Here is a 17,363-nt window from a genome sequence, read left to right on the forward strand (position 1 = left end):
AGAAAAGATAAGAGTGGAGCGCGTGGGCGTCGTGGATTGCAATCACGTACCGCCAGCAGTCAGGATAAAGTAGTCGCCGTCAAACGCGTAGACGATCTTCTTGAAGTTCAGGTCCAGCGTCGCCCGCAAGGCTTCGCCGCTGCTTTTCGTCAACCTACGAATAGCGAAAGAAAAGTGGTCGAAAGAAAAGGATCAGTAGCGATAACGGGAACTTCGAATTCTCTCGCTTTATCGCCTGTCACAGAAAGTTGCTGCTGTCGGACGTTCGCAATTCGGTTATTGCGAGACGTATAGCGCTGCGATAGCCACATACGCTTCCTGCCTCTTTCGCCCATTTTATACCCTCGTAAACGTCAAGCGCTAAGGGGAGAAGCCGTTTTGTACCTTACACAGACTGTGGGGATACTGATCGAAGTTGCCCACAGTGCCTTCGAATATGCTCGTGAAATGTACTTGGAATTTCATTTAAATGTCCGCGCATCAGCTAACGCTGTTCGGCGACGCTCGGAATTTGTGACCGCGTGAGATTTTGCGACAATTTTGCAACCTAACGCGGCGACCACCGGTGCCTCAGCGTCAGCACTTTAGCGAAAAGACAGCTTTAATAAGATGCCATTTATTTTTCGGTGCAGCATACCGCAAATAATCTTTCTTCCATTTTCAAACGGATAATCACGCGAGTTCCATGGTGTGATTGAGCTCGCAGATTCGGATATGATCGTGCTATTCCAATGATGTGTTTCTTCGTCGGGGCTCCTAGCTAATTCTTATATTTTAAGGCGAAGCATCTGCTGGCTCATACAAGGCACTTTGGAATAAACGTCTCGCATCATTTCGTGCCTTTTCAATAAAAAGAAAATTCCCCGACGCTCACGATACTCTCTAATGCGAAATTTGAGCGCAGCTATATACGTTTCTTTTTTCATTTCGCGACTTATTGGCTGGCGCGGACAATCTGCCTCACTCGGCATGCACGTTGAAAACGTAGTGAAGTGTGGCAAAGACTACCTCGCTAATCGCGACGCGTGGGCGCGATTCATAGCAGCTGCCGCAGACAGACTTCCGCTCATGCAGTGCTTTGTTTACATACAGACAACGTGCGCTACTCTGGCGCCATCTCGTAGCCATCGACTCTGCAAAACCCGTCGTACGCGGCACTACGCTTTTCTTGTCACACTTTCGCCATACCCTTCCCTTCCGCTTTCCAGCTCATGGTTCCGCTGCAACCACGTCCTGCACATTCCTCCTCGCGCTCTCCTCGCTATCCCCGTCTTTCATCTCCCGCTGCGCCTGACGTTCGCTTTCATCTCTCGCTGAATTCGATCACTCGGTTACGAGGTAGGACACCGCCTCGCTCGAAGCAGGAATGGGCGCCTAAGGGCTGCGCTCCAAAAAGACTAAGTGTCAGATGAAAACATGGGAAGGACGGAGATGAAATTCAAGACAATGAGCAGAACGAGAACAAGGTAAAAGTGAGAGCCAACGTTTCGAGAAGGGGGCTTGCTTTCTTTTAAGGCGACATATGTTTTCCCTCGACACAGTATATATAGGTAGGGTTCTCCTAAAGGGAACAGGTGGTAAGGCGTGTGGGTGAGGCAACGACGGAAGTTGTGTTAGCGGCGAGGGTGTGAAATTGAGAATAAAGGGCTGCTATGCAGACGGCAGTGACACGGCCGAGGACATGACTGTGTGTCAGCCGGCGTGTCAACGGCCGTGTGCACAGCAACCCTCTATTATCTGCTTCGCTGGAGGTCAGTGGGCCATCGTCTCACCGAAAGAGATAATAAAACGACCGGCAGAAAACAGTGCTGGTAAAGAAAGAAGTTACTGAAGTGAAATAAATATATAAATAAAATAAAGAAAGAAGGAAAGGAACGAAAAAGATAACAAAGAAAAAGTAAGAAAAAGACTAAGCAACCAAATGAAAATAACTAAGTGTTGTTGCCTAGAGCTTGAAATATAGCATAGCGAATAGATGCTAAAGCTCCCCTTGAAACGTTTATGCCTATTGGTTGCAATGCATTGAACTTATGGATAAGGTATAATTATCTGTATTTTCTTTCTCGCTCACAACGGGAATCTGACTGCAAGATGTAGAGCTTATGTTCATCAATGTTATGACCTGATTGGTTGAAATGCTCGGTGACTGGTTTGGGATGCTTTTTAGCTGTGTCCGCGCCCGATGTCTATTTAACCTGACGTTCATTGATTGTCACGTTTCACCGACATATTGCTTCTTACAGAAGGAACATTCAAGCATATAAATCACATCCGAACTTACACAAGTAAAGCTAGTTTTCACTTCGTGCGTATAACTATTTGCGGTGCTTTTAATTTTAATGTCACTTTGAACGTGCCTGAAGGCTTTGCAGTTGGGTTAACAACATGCCTTCATTAAGGACGAATTGTGTTGGCTGACTGTTGCGTGCACTAACATGTTTTTAAAGTTTGTGTTGCGGGGATAGGTAACCCTTGGTACATCTGGGAACGCTTTTCTCAGACGCTCGTTACGTTATAATATTGGGTGGTACTTTCGTAAGATGTTATTTATGTTTGGGACGGCATTAGAATATCTTGTTATAAAGGCTGGTGGTCTGCCAGATTCTGGTGTAAGCTGTTTCTTAGCTAATTCCAACTGCCTCTCCAATCGTGACGCGATGTCGTAAGCTCTGTCTATAGCTACTTGTGGATAGTTTCTTTCTGCTAGCGTTGCTTTAAGGTCATTAAGGTGGTGGATATAATCGTTGCTTTCACCGCATATTGTCCTTATTCGTATTGCTTGTCCAACAAAAAATTCCTTGCTTGCAGTGTCGCTGGTGATGACTGTTGTATGTCTAAATATTTCTGGCTATCCGCAGGCTTCCGGTAAAGTGTCGTTCTCAGTTTTCCCTTTTCTGTGTATACCGTCGGGTCGAGGAAGTTGATTTGACTAGGAGAATGGTGAGCAGTAAATTTAATACTCGAGTGAAAGTGGTTGAAATGACTAATTAAGTAGGTTAACACCTTTTGCCGTGTTCCCATATCATAAACATGTCAATGTAACACATATAGGTGCGGCATTTCAAAGGGTAGAGTTCTATCAGGTCCTCTTCAAGATGTCCCATGAAAATGTTCGAATACGTGGGAGCGAATGGTGTTCCCATGCTAGTGCCGAAAGTTTGCGGGACGGAGCACGAAGCTGAATTCGCTCGCTGCTGCTGCCACGCTACTTCACTACAGCGTTCTGACAGCGAGTTTCCGCGGTCATCGAGTGAAATGTGTTCACGTTTACCTGTGCGAGCGGGACACCATGCTTGTTAATTTAGTTAGTAAGCAAACGTTTACAAGTTTATACAGCCGATAAATCTACTCTCCTTACTTCGTATATATGTGCACTAGTTTGCTATCGCAATCGATGACGGCTAGCCCAGCGCAATGGTGTCTTGAACACTCACTGCCACTTTAGGTTATTGACACAGCATAGCCCACCCGTCGTGCACACAGCTTGAGTATTCGTGTCACAAGGAAACCGTGTGCATCAAACAGTATGCGAAAACACGCGTGTGCAATAGTGAAAGAAAGTCTAATGATAACTAGAGAGGGTAGCAGACGAAAATTCTTGGCAAGCTAAGGCAGGTTTAATGTATCATGAGAGATCAAAGAAAAAGAGAAAGGAAGAAAAAACAGACACCCCATGGCACACCAACTTGGATATTTAGACAACAGTGAGCGCCATGAAATGAACAAAATGGAAAGGCGAGCTTTAAGACACCACAAAAATAAAAACCATTATTCACCCCGATCTGTCCACTTGGAGAAAGCAGCGTACGTCCTGTTTGACAATATCGAAAATAATAACATCAACAGATAGCATAGAGCTGCAGGTAATGAATTTTTGGCTGGAATCCGCAATATCATAGCGTTTTGTTCACTAGTGTGTTTTCGACTGGCTGCAATATATTTTTGGAATAAGGAAACACGTGAGCGCTTTACTTATTTATAACCCGAAAGAAAGAATGCACTGCCCGACGAGCTTATCTTTTTTTTTCTCGCGCTTTCAGAGTTACTGCTGTTCTTTCAGTGTCCATGAGAAATGAATAAAACATGACCCGGAAGCTATGCAAAGATACGCACGATGCGGAAGCACAGTTGCATCTTGAACATTTTCTTTGCGAAAACTAGAAGACAGTTCGACAAGATAACTTGTTCTCGGGTTATATTATGTTCATCTTATCACTCAATCGCTAGGCGAGCTCGCGCACAGGATGTACTGCCACGCATTGTAAACAATTCGCGCACTATGATGGAACAGGTATAAAGCAGCAGGAGGAAGCTGCAGCCTGTGGCAAATTTCGATTTCCGAATTCACATACACGTGAAACGTATAAACACTTGCATTAGACGACCATTGAATCAATCTGCATGAAACGATGACTTTAAGAAAAAGAAGTATGAATTCTACCGAATCAAGCTGAAATTTTATTTAGCGTTTTCCAGGTTTCTTTCTCTCTTCTTTTGCGTAAATTGACAAAAATTGGGAAGTTTTGAAGGAATTGAAGCGATGAGGTTCACAAATTCGTAACACTGCACAAGAATAGCATATCGCTGTTTTGCAAACTGCACTAGTTAGAGCATCTAAAGCGGACAAACCTTTTACACCGTGTCAAACAGAATGTTTTTTTAACAGTGCGTCTACTACAGCTATGTAACGCGTAATCTCAATGTTAATGTTTACCCCCCGCAAGTGCCACAACTTACCTTTCACGCAATTTTTTTATGTTTATGCACTACACGGAACAAGATTCATGCCGAAACGCAAACACCAAATGAGGCGGACGCACTCTATGAGACGTCTACGCCACGATGTCACGAGGACAAAGGCGGTGTATGACGCTTGTCGAGGAAAGAAAATGGCGATCACAGGTGTACGCAGAGAAGTGCGGCACGGCTTCATTAAAAAAGATCCGCAACCTGTGGCGTCACGGTGGCACATGCCCGTTCTGGAGAACAGGTCAAGGGCAGGCACACAAGCTGTGGTGCACACCGAATGACTGAACCGAAGAGAATAGAGTAAAACAAAGAAGTCGCCACGCTCACTACTATGCGCTATTTCATTAACGGGTCAGTGTTCTCTTGTGAGCCGGCATTACACGTTAAAGGTTTATATATATATATATATATATATATATATATATATATATATATATATATATATATATATATATATATATATATTTCCTGGTTCGCCGAGATACCGACCGACCCGGAAACAACAGCAGTTACACCAAACTCAAAGGGCAGGTAAACAAAGCTTCGTTTCAAAATCTGCTGCCTGCAGTCGATAGATTTTAGATTTTAACTTTTGCTTTTAAATGCAAAAAGAAGGAAAGAAACATCGTGGAATTATGTGCCGTGAATGGCGGGGAAAACACTTCTTTCATCCCCACGTATTTAAATAGGAGACCCCAAGGCACAGTTTCCTCTTAAGCACAACCGGGCAAACTTCTGGCGAAGACGGTTGCGGTCATTTGTAACGCCCGCCTTAAGACAGGGACGCGTCTGGCGAGTCTGCGCATTTGCTTCCCTAGCAGCAAGTTCGCAGATTACACGTTTACCTCTCGCGGAGGCGAGACATGGCGGAACCATTCGTAACGCTCGGTTCACGCGGAGCCGTTGAAAATAATATGAGTGCTGCGCGAGCTGGGCAGACGACTGAAGCGTGCGGTTCGCGTTGCGTGATGCCGAAGACAAATTGCTGGAGTGCGTTGGGCGTTTCTGGCACACAGGGGTGTACTTCGGTCGCTTGCGTGCGTACTCGTCTTGTAAGTGCGCAGCGAGTAATGCGTGCAAGTTTGTCCGAGATTTGCAAGTCTGAATTTTGCATTTCGTTGCTTCTACTCAGGGAGACGCAGTTTGGTTTGCCAATAGATAAGAACAGGGGCCATAAATTATTGAAGGTACCGAAAGGGTGCCTAATTCAGCTTTCAGGTTTCCAGGAACGGGAGATGTTCTAGTTGTCAAAGTTGGTATCCCTTTCTATTTAAAAAAAAAGTTTCGATCTTGTTCTTTGGTGGGTGCACAATTTGCAACGCTGGTAAGTTTACCCACAAACCCTTTCTTTTTTTACTTTTCTGCCTGTCGACAGACTGTTTGTAGAAGGCGTTTCGTGCAAGCTGAGTATGTTTGCTGCCGTTTGTGTTTTCTCTCTCTCCTCCCTAATCAATGACTGCATGAATGGAGGTGCGGGAGCCGTGACATTGATCGCCGGTGTGCGTGCGTGGAATGAGCAACCATACAGCAGTCGGGTGCAGTCGCCATCGACGGTGACTAGAGATAGGATGCAATGCGAGGCAACGCACAAAGAAATCACGGACAGAAAAGCGTTCAGCGTACGAGTCCTGCTGAATTTTTCAGGTCGTCCTGATAAGCGTGATAACTTTCCGACTCATTTACTTCACGGCAAAGCAAATTCTGCTGCAGCTGCCGGTGAAATAGAACGATAAGAATAAAGGCCGCGCAGCGCAGCTGATGAAACTTTATTTCCGGAACTATTAGGGGCAATGTTCACTACCGCTCATAACCGCGTCATTACTTCTATATTATTACGGGCTGTCGCCATTACAAGAAGAAATAAAAATGGAATGGAGCCTAGTTAGAAGGGGTGCGCGATAACCAGTTTATTGGAGCTGGCGCTATACATGTATCGAGCGGTAGTTAAATTTATGACTTCGCTTTCTGAATCTTTTGCGCGGAAAGGAATCGCAACTCGCGAGGTGAACGTTTTTCACGATGACGGTACATTGTCTTATGCTTGGAAGAAATTTGTTTGGTTTCTACAAATACAATGCAGATTCACCATTATAATAAACATAACATACAAAGCACCTGCTTCGGCGGCCCAGTGGCCACGGCGTTACGCTGCTGAACACGAGGTCATGGGTTCGATCCCAGCCGTGGCGACCTCAAGTCGATGGCGTTGGAGGACAAAGTCGCTCAGATTTAGGGGCAAGTTAAATGACTTTAAGTGGTCAAAATTAATCCGGTGTCTCCACTGCAGCGTGCTTCATATTAGATCGTGGTAGTGGTACATAATACCCCAGAGCATAACTTACTTTTACAAATCGCATTCTGAAACGAGGACCAACAACTGGAACAGCATTGTTCGGTTCGTCGACGATTCCGTGCACGTACGCGGAAATGGTGCCAAACTCATACGAAAACACAAATGTAACGAGAGAACGAGAGGAAGTGGAGTGTTGCTTGCTGCAGGCGTACGTATAGTCCTGCAAAAGGTCGCCGGCAATTGCTCGGCCCGAGAAAATGAAACAATGCTTACGATTGATTTGCAAAAGCTCAACTCACAATTTAGTGCTGTGCTTCAGAATGGTGTATAGCACATCACTTTCGTCCGTTTTAGACGCCTCAATAGATTCATTTTACAGAATTGTAGTCACATTGTTTATTGCTGAGTTACAAAGCTCTAAACTTGATAGCTCGGTTTCCTTAAATTTTGCAACATTCAACAAAATTTATTGCGATAGCAATCATATGAACGCTCCTAGCGCCTTTCTGCCGTCGGCGTCGCCGTGATGTTCTGTATAAAGTCCAAGGGCGACAAAATTGTTGTCGCGCGCCGTACGCTGTATGCTCGAGTGAAAGCTTGCGAGCGTGAGCTAGCGATCACGGCTCAATCTCGCGCACGCAACGGCGGAAAGCGGGGAGGAAGCGCGCCGCCTTCCGTCGCACGCAAGGCTTCGAGGGGAGGGAAGGGAAGGGGGCACGTTTTACTCCGAAAGGCCCGGGCGGCCGCACGCGCTCGGCCGGGCCGCTGTATCTTGAAAGCCAGGCGTAGTTCGCATTGATGCGACCGGCTGCACGAAGGTCAATTCGCTCGCTGCTGCTGCCGCGTTTCCTCACTGCAGCGTTCTGACAGCGAGTTTCCGTGGTCATCGAGTGAGACGTCTTCATCTTGGTTTGTGCGCACATGACACCTTGCTTGTTAGTTTACTTATTAAGCGAATTTTTACAAGTTTATACAGCCGATAAAACTACTATCCTTATCTCGTATTGTTGTCCACTAATTTGCTGTCGAAATCGATGTTTCCACGACGGGCGAAACTGCGACTTTCTGTTTTAAAATATTTATAGCCAGAATAATAAATCCGCTCCATGTATAGTCGGTAGATTTCAGCTTTGTTTCTTTAAGTGCAACAGACCTAATCAAATTCGGTGAAGCGTGTGCTGAGCAAAAATATTTTTTTCTATTCCCATGTACTTATATAGAAGCTCCTTGTGTAAACATTCTTCTTGACCTCGCCTCGTTTCCCATATATCTCTCTCTTTATCACATCTACAACTATTACCAGCAGAGACATTCAGCAGCTGAACCAATACAATACCTAGGATACCTACATGACCTAGGATATTGTAGCGATTCTATTACAACTATTTTTCTTTTGCTGCTTCGTCAACAACCAGCCCGAGGTCCCGTCTGCGGTATATTACAACCAGTATCGATCGGTCGTGAGTGGTAGTTGAGGGAAAGAAATTGTTCCATTACGGCGGTCCTCCAGTGGTGAACGGCACTAACATTACTAAGACGGTGCAGAATATAAGGCGAATGCTTAACCAAGAGTTTGTCAATGTCGCCATGTATTCTAATTCAAAAGTATACACTCTGAACGTGGCATCCTCTACAAAAGTAAACGTTTGCACAATTTAAAGCTGACCAGCACTGTTTACCTAACGTAACGGCCAAAAAGAAAAGCACAAGTTCGGACGTTCGCGACACATTTTTCGTAAGACCTCAGTTAATATCAATACAAGTAAAATTTACAGCATTTATAGCGCCACGCCTGGCGGCGAAGTTACAGATGGTTTTCGCCCATAAACTTTACTCCCAGCACGTGTAACTTGATGCCTGGCACTGATAAGTTTTTATCACTTAAGTAACCTTTACTAACGTCTCTGGTATATACATTCAGACCTACTGGCGACAAATAACCAAACATTCAAGCCTACACGGCATATGCTAAACTATATAGTTAAACTATAACTAGCGCCGGTTACCTTTACATCGTGAAGTTGCGTGCGTTCACAAAGTTACCATGATTAGGATGTATAAAGGCAGAAAAACATCGTTTTTAGTAAAGACGGAACGCGCGGACGAAGGGTAACGGGAGTTCAGTGACGGGGACGACGCCATGTACATTGAGGAACACTGACATTCTTATAGTGCCACCTTGGTTGGAAGCAGCGTGCCGGAGAAGTGATAACTTAGACACCGAGGCAGGCTGCAGCCCCCCCTAGTAGGTTTTGCTCAGTCACGAAGCCAAGGCTCTTTTCCTAAACACCATATATTTAAAAAAAGCGAATGTGAGTTCCTAAATAAACCTATACCTCCCTAAATTGACCTCAAGCACCGTGGGCTCTCTTGTGAATAAAATATGCCCGCGGACAGACTTGAGGTTTGAATCCCTTAAAACGTAACATAAATTCCACCTTGTAGTCCGCACTGGCTGACCTTTGCTTCAACAAACGATGCCCAGATTAAATTATCTTTCTTTTTTCAGCAGGGGATTTGGAGGCTCGCTGTGAGCAGAAAGGAAAAGAAAGAGGCGGCCGCGGATTACACAAAAGTGCATCACTCTCGCTGTCCGACGAGGCGGCTTACTCGAAATTTCCGGCATTCTAATTAGAAGGACACATCGTAGCAGCAGTAGCTTTCTCGGTCATCTACTAATTTGCCGGGACATTCTGAGAGGGCTTAATTTTGGTTCCTCGGCCTCACCGGAAATAAATTGCGATAGCAGTATGGGGCATGTTACGGTTTCGCGCGACATAGGGACTAGCCTTAAGAGTGAAGATTAAATATGCCGTTTTGTTTACGACTCCAATTACTGCACTAATAATTTTGTTATCATTGTCATCATCCGTCCCTCTTTTGTTCCCCTTTTCCCCTACTACTATGGTAGCGGTCGTAGTAGTAGTTTCCACAGGAGGCCGTGATTAGCTTTTCTTATTTTGATTGGTTGTTAAAGCATCCTATTTCTTTGGTATTCACACCAAATTTATTGTGCGTGCGTGCGTATATATATATATATATATATATATATATATATATATATATATATATATATATAATTTATTCCCACGCGGGCAGTAGTGGTTCCATTGCTTTATTATTATTTTATGCGCATATTTCAGTACAGTTCGCGTATCGTGCTTTAGCACAGTTTCTGTACAATGCGCCTAAATGTTAATGCTGTGGTATGTGTTCAGAGTTCTTACAATCGCAATTAAAACATTTTTTAATGAGAAACATGCTCGTATATAAATAGGCGCAAAATAATTTTATTTCAATTGGTGTCCTGTCTCAAAATTATAGCCCTGAGAAAATCTTACTTAATTTGTGCATAGTTTAGGAAAGAGGAAGTTCTGGCTTCCAGCGAACGTACCTTGTTTCATTGTCATTCATAAGACGTGCAAGATCAGACCGAGTAATGCACCAGGAACGGTGATAGAGCTTGAACGTAATCAGCGGCAGCATCACAAGAAATAAGTCACGCAGAAGGAGTATATTCAGACTTTAATAAAATGGAACGTCATGGCGAATAAATGGGCTAAACGTCAAGATTACAAGTAACTGAACTTGTAGTTGCTGAACATCCTCCATATGAGTCCCATAAGTGTTTTGCTAAAGTATGACGTGACAAGTTATAAGCATACGCTATAAGTGGAATAAGTGTCAAGATATCTTTTCATAGTTTTAATACCTTTAGGTCACTTAAACGACCGTCCTTTAAAGAGGACAAGATCTTGGGCACGTGAGGCTCTTGCGTCTGCTATGTGCAAGGCGACAAAGGCGCGGTTGCGTTTCTTGAAATGCACCAGCCTGTATGACCGCCTGTGATTGACTCAGTGATGAACGCTTGTGTGTGTAACAATTGAAGCTGTGAAGTTCTTTCTTCCTTCTCCTCTTTCAATCCCATTTCCACCTTCCCTAGTGCAGGGTATGATAGGATAGATAAACTTTAATCAAAGAATAATCAGAATAATAGCTAATGGTCGGGGCCCCTAGCCCAGAGATCCACTGGTTCTTGCCATCTCCTCAGCTCTCTGAACCAGCTTGAGCTGGTCGTAGAGGGCCGAGCTAGACAGCAGTGCCTCCCATTGCACCCTCGTGATGTTCGTGTCGTGTAGTTGTATGTTTTGTAGCGTGCACTCCCACTTAATTTGGTATAGGGTTGGGTAGCCTACCGTGTCCAGCCTGGTTAACCTCCCTGCCTTTTCCTTATAACTTCTGTCTCGTGCGTGTGCTGTGCTATGAGCTCTCTCTCTCTCTCTTCTCCTTCCCTATTTTTCATCGCCCCCATCCCTCTCCCATGTGTAGGGTAGCAAACCGGTTAAGCAAAACTGGTTAACGTCCCTGCCTTTCCTTCTCCACTTTTTCCTTCCTTCTCTCTCTCTCGCTATATCTATCTATCTATCTATCTATCTATCTATCTATCTATCTATCTATCTATCTATCTATCTATCTATCTATCTATCTATCTATCTATCTATCTTAATAGATGCGGTTGTAAAGTTTCGAAACTGCACTCGGTCTTTGGAGTAAGCAGCAGTAGAGAATTCTACTCAATAATTTCGACCACCTAGGGTTCTTAATCGCGTGCCTAAATATAAGTACACGCCACGTAGCTTTCTTTGGTTCCCCCCTCGTCGATATACTTGTGCCCTGGTCGGAATTAGATCCTGCGCGCGTCCGTGGAATGTCATAGCCACGGAGACACCGCGCCGTGTAAATGATCGAAGCCAGCCTCCGAAGAAACGCTCGTGCGCAGTGTCTCTCTAAGCAAGCCGCTTGATTTATACCTACGTCACACGCGCGGAACGCGCCGGCATGCACCGCGCACTGCACGCGAACAATATCCCACGGCCTCGTTGCGACGCTCAAAGCCAACCGCACTCTCAAAAGGTCGCCAGGCGGATATGCCACGCGTTGGGATGCCTGCTGCTTCGATCTGGGGCGCTCGCCGTAGACAACGGGTGGATGGGCGGGCGGCGGCGCTCGGATGCACCGCGAAGTGGTCTCGTGCGAGAGCGCGCGCAACCATCAGTCACTGTCGGCGACACGCGCGACGGCTATAGCCGAGAGGACCGTGGGATCCGCTCGCGAGACAACGCCCGCGCGGAGACGATTCCGCGTCACGCCTTCGACCCCGTCCATTTAGCCGTCAGCCGCCGCGTAGCGTACGTCGACAACAACGCCACGCGCCAGCGAGAGAGCGAGCGACCGCGAGGTCGCGGCGCAGCGGGATAACGCCGTCGGGGAGCGTCGCGCCGCGGCTTGGACTGTGCCTAAATATACGTGTCGGCGACGATGTTGCGCGCCCGAAAAGTGGCCCTCACCCGCGCCGGCCGAGACGATGGGAGCCGCCCACATTGCTGCGCTTTTGTCTCGCCTCGTCAGTGGACGTCGAAGGGAAGGCAGGAAGGGACGTCGAAAGAGTGACAGCGCAAGTTAGCTACGCTTGTGCGTGTTTTTTTCTTATTTTTTTCTTTTATTAGTGATATCGTTTCATAGCAATAGCCGCACCAAGGGGCAGAGGATATCGGTTGGATGTGAGGTCAACGAGTACTCGCAGCGAAAGGTTAACATCGTATTAAAGGGCTTTGTAGTGGACACGTGGTTGGATCGGTGTTGATCTTTATTGCACTGGTGGGGTATTACACGCGAGGTAATATGCAAGGTTTCACAGCGATGTGTCCTTCGCTTATGCTATTTGCTGTGAGCTGAGCTCGGAACTATGCTCTTGGACATGTCATCTGCGTCTGTACGTGGAATTTTCGTGCACCAAAGGTTAAACACCGCAAAGTATACATCTCTCCATTGTGTAGCGGTGCGGACTTTAGGTGCTTGCAGATTGAGCGTTCCGTCGTGTCATTGATCCTTATCCATATTATATCTATTATCCCTTTCGGTTTGTTTATCTAGTTGTTTCTATTGTTGAACAAAGAGAAATGGCGTAGCCAGGATGTTGCAATCCCTCCTCAGTCACCCGTCCACAAAAGAACGGAGCAGCGATATCCACTATAGTATGACCTGACTGGTCATCGGCGTCCGCCCGAGCACGGTCAATGCGTATGATTCGACCCGGGAATATGCGTACAGTGGCAACCACTACCGCTTATGAGCAGTGTGCCTTACGCGTCAATAACGATCACCCCGTTCGACCACAATCTATTAAAGCATAAGGCTTACGCGCTACAATGTGGGCGCACTAAAACTTCACAGAAGATGCATGGGCGAATCACGCTCGCATTGTGCGCTACGCTCTTAAACAAATGTACACCATTTGAGTCGTATCTTGCCACGCAACGATAATCGTCATCTGTCTTACTTGCGTTTCCTTTCTTGAAAACGTTGCGCTGGCTACTTTCCTGTCAAGAATGCTCTGTCGTGCTTATAACGCGCATGCCGTTCGTGACTTGAAGTACCAGGCGAGCAGCGTTCAATAAAGGAAATGCTGACAATTAAGACAAATGACGATTATAGTTGTGTGGCAAATATGCACCCCAAAGGGTGCAAATGTTGAGCATACACTCTTGAGAAAGTTAACACCCGCTGGGGTGTATCTTGTCCCAGAGCAATAATCGCCATCTGTCTTGCGCGCATTTCCTTTCTTTAACGCTGCGAACCCGGTACTTGCGAGTCACTAACGGCTTGGGCGTTATCAGTGTGACACAGAATTTTCGACGGGAAAATAGCGAGCGCCGAGTTTTCAAGATATATGAAACGCAAGCAAGGCAGATCACGATTATTGTTTTGGGACAAATATACACCCCAAAGGGTGCAACCGTTTTAAGAGTGTACGCCGTGCACCCCCATCTCTGTCATAATCAAACCACAATTCGCGTTATTGCGCAATGCAGCAGTACGACACGTATACATATGGCATACGCCGCAGGAGGAGATCCCAATACGAACCTACTGTAAGTTGTTATTCAAAGATATAGCTGGATGCACTGTCAATGGTCAAGCAATAGAAATAAGGAAAGTAACCAGTATTTCTCGCTCTCCGCGCTCCCTATTATTCATTACCTTCCACCACTCTTACTTTGATGAGTTTCTTCCTCATCGGCCCCTATACCAATCAGCCTGTCCGTCCAGAGTTTCTGGGTGTTGAAATCTCACTCGATATCAGCTTTCCAGCTTTTGTTGTTGGCCAACCTCGTTTCCTCACGGCCACCAGTTGATAAGAGGCAAGAGTGTAGCAGCCGAACTCTATCCCGTTGTTCACGGTCCCGACCTTCTTATGCACAGACCGTCACACTGCGCCCGTGAAATTGATCGATGGCCTGCCGCCTCCGGGCTCTATGCAGATTCCAAATCCGCTTTTGCGCTCGACGTACTCAGGCCGGGGCTTATTCGCTCCCCGAGAAGAAGGCCCCTATACAGGTGCGAAACGAGTCAAACAATGGAGACTGGGTCTTCCGCTTATCTCCCGCGAAATTGAAAGGTGCGCGCGAAGCTTCGCACTATACTGGGTGTGCTTCTTTCTTTTCTTTTTTTAGAGTATGCTCGTTTTTTTTTTTTTATGAAGCGTATATGAGTATAGAATATACTCGTTTTTTTATGAAGCGTATATGAGCACAGCGAACGTGGTATTCTTACATGGAAGTTGTAAGGCGAAACGGACATACCTTGCCACTAATAACGTAAGTTTTAAAATACTACGTAACAAAAACATCGGTAATTAGAATTTTTATTAGAACCTTGTTGGGGCGGCTCCTTATATGGCAAATCTGAAGGCTGTCACAGCTTAATGCACACCTTTTCTTCGAGAAACTTGAAAATCGCGCCTAATTCAAGATATTCATCATCGAATTTCAACCCGCATTCCGGGCAACATCAAAACCGAGAGCACCGGCTGCGCTAAAAAGGCAGCGCCGGTATTACGTCAGACGGAAACGCTCAGCGACCACGTGCGTGGCGAATTTTGAATGATGGCGCGTCGCGGCAAATGCTGATACCGTGACGTCGTGACATATGCTTGCGAGGCAAAAGGTGCCGCATCGCTATCGGCCGCGACTGGCCGCAACGTTCAGTTTCAAATTTGGAGCGCTTTTCGTCGCAAGACGCTTCCGTGAGCTATGATGGCGGGCCTGCCTTTTACGCTCACCCGGCGCGCTCGGTCTCGATATTGCCTGGGTTGAGCGCTGAAATTTGACTACGAATATCTCGAATTAGGAGTGATTTTTCAAGATTTAAGGAAAACGCGGATGCAGTAAAATGTGACTGCGTCTAAATTTGGCGTATAAACAAAATTCTTCCCAAGGGTCTAACAAAAAAGTCATTCAGTAAGTTTTCATTAACTAGTCTTCTGAAATTTACGTTATTCACGGCGAAGTATATGTCCGCCTCACCCGGGAACTCCTCTGCGAAAGCACCATGTTCTCTACTCTCATAGCCTTGTATTTAAAAAAAAAAATGTTTGTAAGTGAAAGAAAGAATAAACAAGAACCACCTATGTATAACCTGCACAATATATCTCTCCGACTTCCAAAAAGAAGAAAAGACAAAAAGAAATGTGAGAATACATAATGGAAAGAAAAGAACGGAGCCTGCAGGTTTTATGAAAAACACTCTTGCTTTCCGGTAGTGCAGCGCGATTAGTTCTTTGAATGCGTGTTCTGCGTGAGTACCGCTGAAATTGGACAATGGCGCCAGACGAAGAACAACACACTTGAACGAGCTCAGACGCGACCCTCGAACGAACGCGCGCGCACTCATGTGGACCCGCAGTCGGACATGAAGTGCTTGCTCGAAGTTTGCTTTTATTGTCATAATTACGGTTTCGTGCTTTCACGTACGTTCAATTAAGTTCGTGTCATCGTCGGCACTTTGTTTTCCAATGCTGATTGCACCGTGCCTAATGCCATTCCGCAGAGTTCATCATAACGCAGTCTGCACATCAGCGCCGGCACGTGTCACTGGAAAGTGTGAAACCAAACTTTCAGCCTGCCTCTCTAACGTGTTTAGTGTGTCTGAATGGTGCGTTTTATTTCGTGTTTTCTTTTTTTTTTCTAAACATCATATGGTGGTACTACTTGGCGCGAACGTTTTATTTATTTATTTATTTATTTATTTATTTATTTATTTATTTATTTATTTATACGAGTTCGGAACGCGACTATACAGATCTGGCTATACAATTTGCCCCTCCCTATCTGCTACCCATTAAACGCCACTTAAGATTCTGCGCTCTTCCTTTTCTATCTATCTATCTATCTATCTATCTATCTATCTATCTATCTATCTATCTATCTATCTATCTATCTGTGTGCGTGCATGTATCTATCACATGAGCCTGTTTCCTATAATCTGGTTCGAATGTGCACCAGTTTAGCTTATCTTATTGTTCCTCTTTAATGTTCTTTCTAAAGAGACGATCTAGTACTAGACCGAGCACGAAATTGCTGGGAAGAGAGCAAGCTAGTCGGCATGCAAGACACGATCTGTAAAAAAGGAAGAAGAACGGAAGCCACGTTCTAAGAAAATTTTCATTTTCAGCGTCTATGCTGCGTGTGCACCATGTATGAGATGTGACGCGGCCTCAGCCTTCAGTAACTTCGTTCTACTGTTATTCTTCTTCCAAAATTATTTACTCGTTACTGATTTCTTCCTCTCGTACCATCAGATTCTTGACTTGTCCTCTTTAGGGCGTTGCGACATTTCACTTCAGAACCACAACAGCGAAATTTTACTTCAGTTCGCCGCGAAAGCGGCTCGGCAAGCAATACCCGGGCTAAAGCAACGTTTTCTCTTCGCTTTTATTTTTCTTTAATCTTCCTCTCTCTTTCTCTCAACTCTTTCCCACAAATTTGATTATGTGCCAGATATGACGCGAGTTCCGTCCCCAATAATCGGCAGACAGTTGCGAGAGAAGACCTATATCCACCCTCTCCCCCTCCCCCCCCCCCCATGTTCGAGCGTTAGAAATCAGTTTCAGTTAGCCTCAAAACTAGTTACCCGCGTCTTCGTGCTACAAATTTCTGAGGGTGTTCGTTCAAATGCCGTGCTGTACGTTAAGCCGCCGATGCAAAATTAATAAGGGACGCCAATTCGGTTGTTTGCTTCAACGGATCCGATCAAAGCGGGGTGGACTCCAATCTAATTTAATAGGCCGAACACGTTTACGCAAGCGTGGTAAGCACGCTCGGATACGAAGAGCTGAATGCTTAAGTTGTGGACTAGAAATGTAGGCCAAAAAAATGTGAAGTGCTCACAAGAAAATGTTGTCTGCTTTGTATACGGTCGTGCGTTTTATAGAAAAAAATCTTAGGCTTAACGCTGCTCTGTTATTGCTCAGATTTAGCAG

The 17,363-nt window shown here is 45.5% G+C and overlaps 1 protein-coding gene across 2 annotated transcripts in view; it reads right to left on the reverse strand.

Annotated features, from left to right (window-relative positions):
* Positions 1–17,363, reverse strand: part of LOC142579044 (fatty acid hydroxylase domain-containing protein 2-like) — a 101,369-nt gene that overhangs the window by 52,678 nt on the left and 31,328 nt on the right. For both annotated transcript variants that reach the window (XM_075688864.1, XM_075688863.1), the window contains exon 3: positions 51–154. In XM_075688864.1, coding sequence (XP_075544979.1) covers positions 51–154 — 104 coding nt within the window. The remainder of the gene's footprint in view (positions 1–50; positions 155–17,363) is intronic.

Source organism: Dermacentor variabilis, chromosome 4 (assembly GCF_050947875.1).
Source record: "Dermacentor variabilis isolate Ectoservices chromosome 4, ASM5094787v1, whole genome shotgun sequence".
NCBI classification, from domain to species: Eukaryota; Metazoa; Arthropoda; class Arachnida; order Ixodida; family Ixodidae; genus Dermacentor; species Dermacentor variabilis.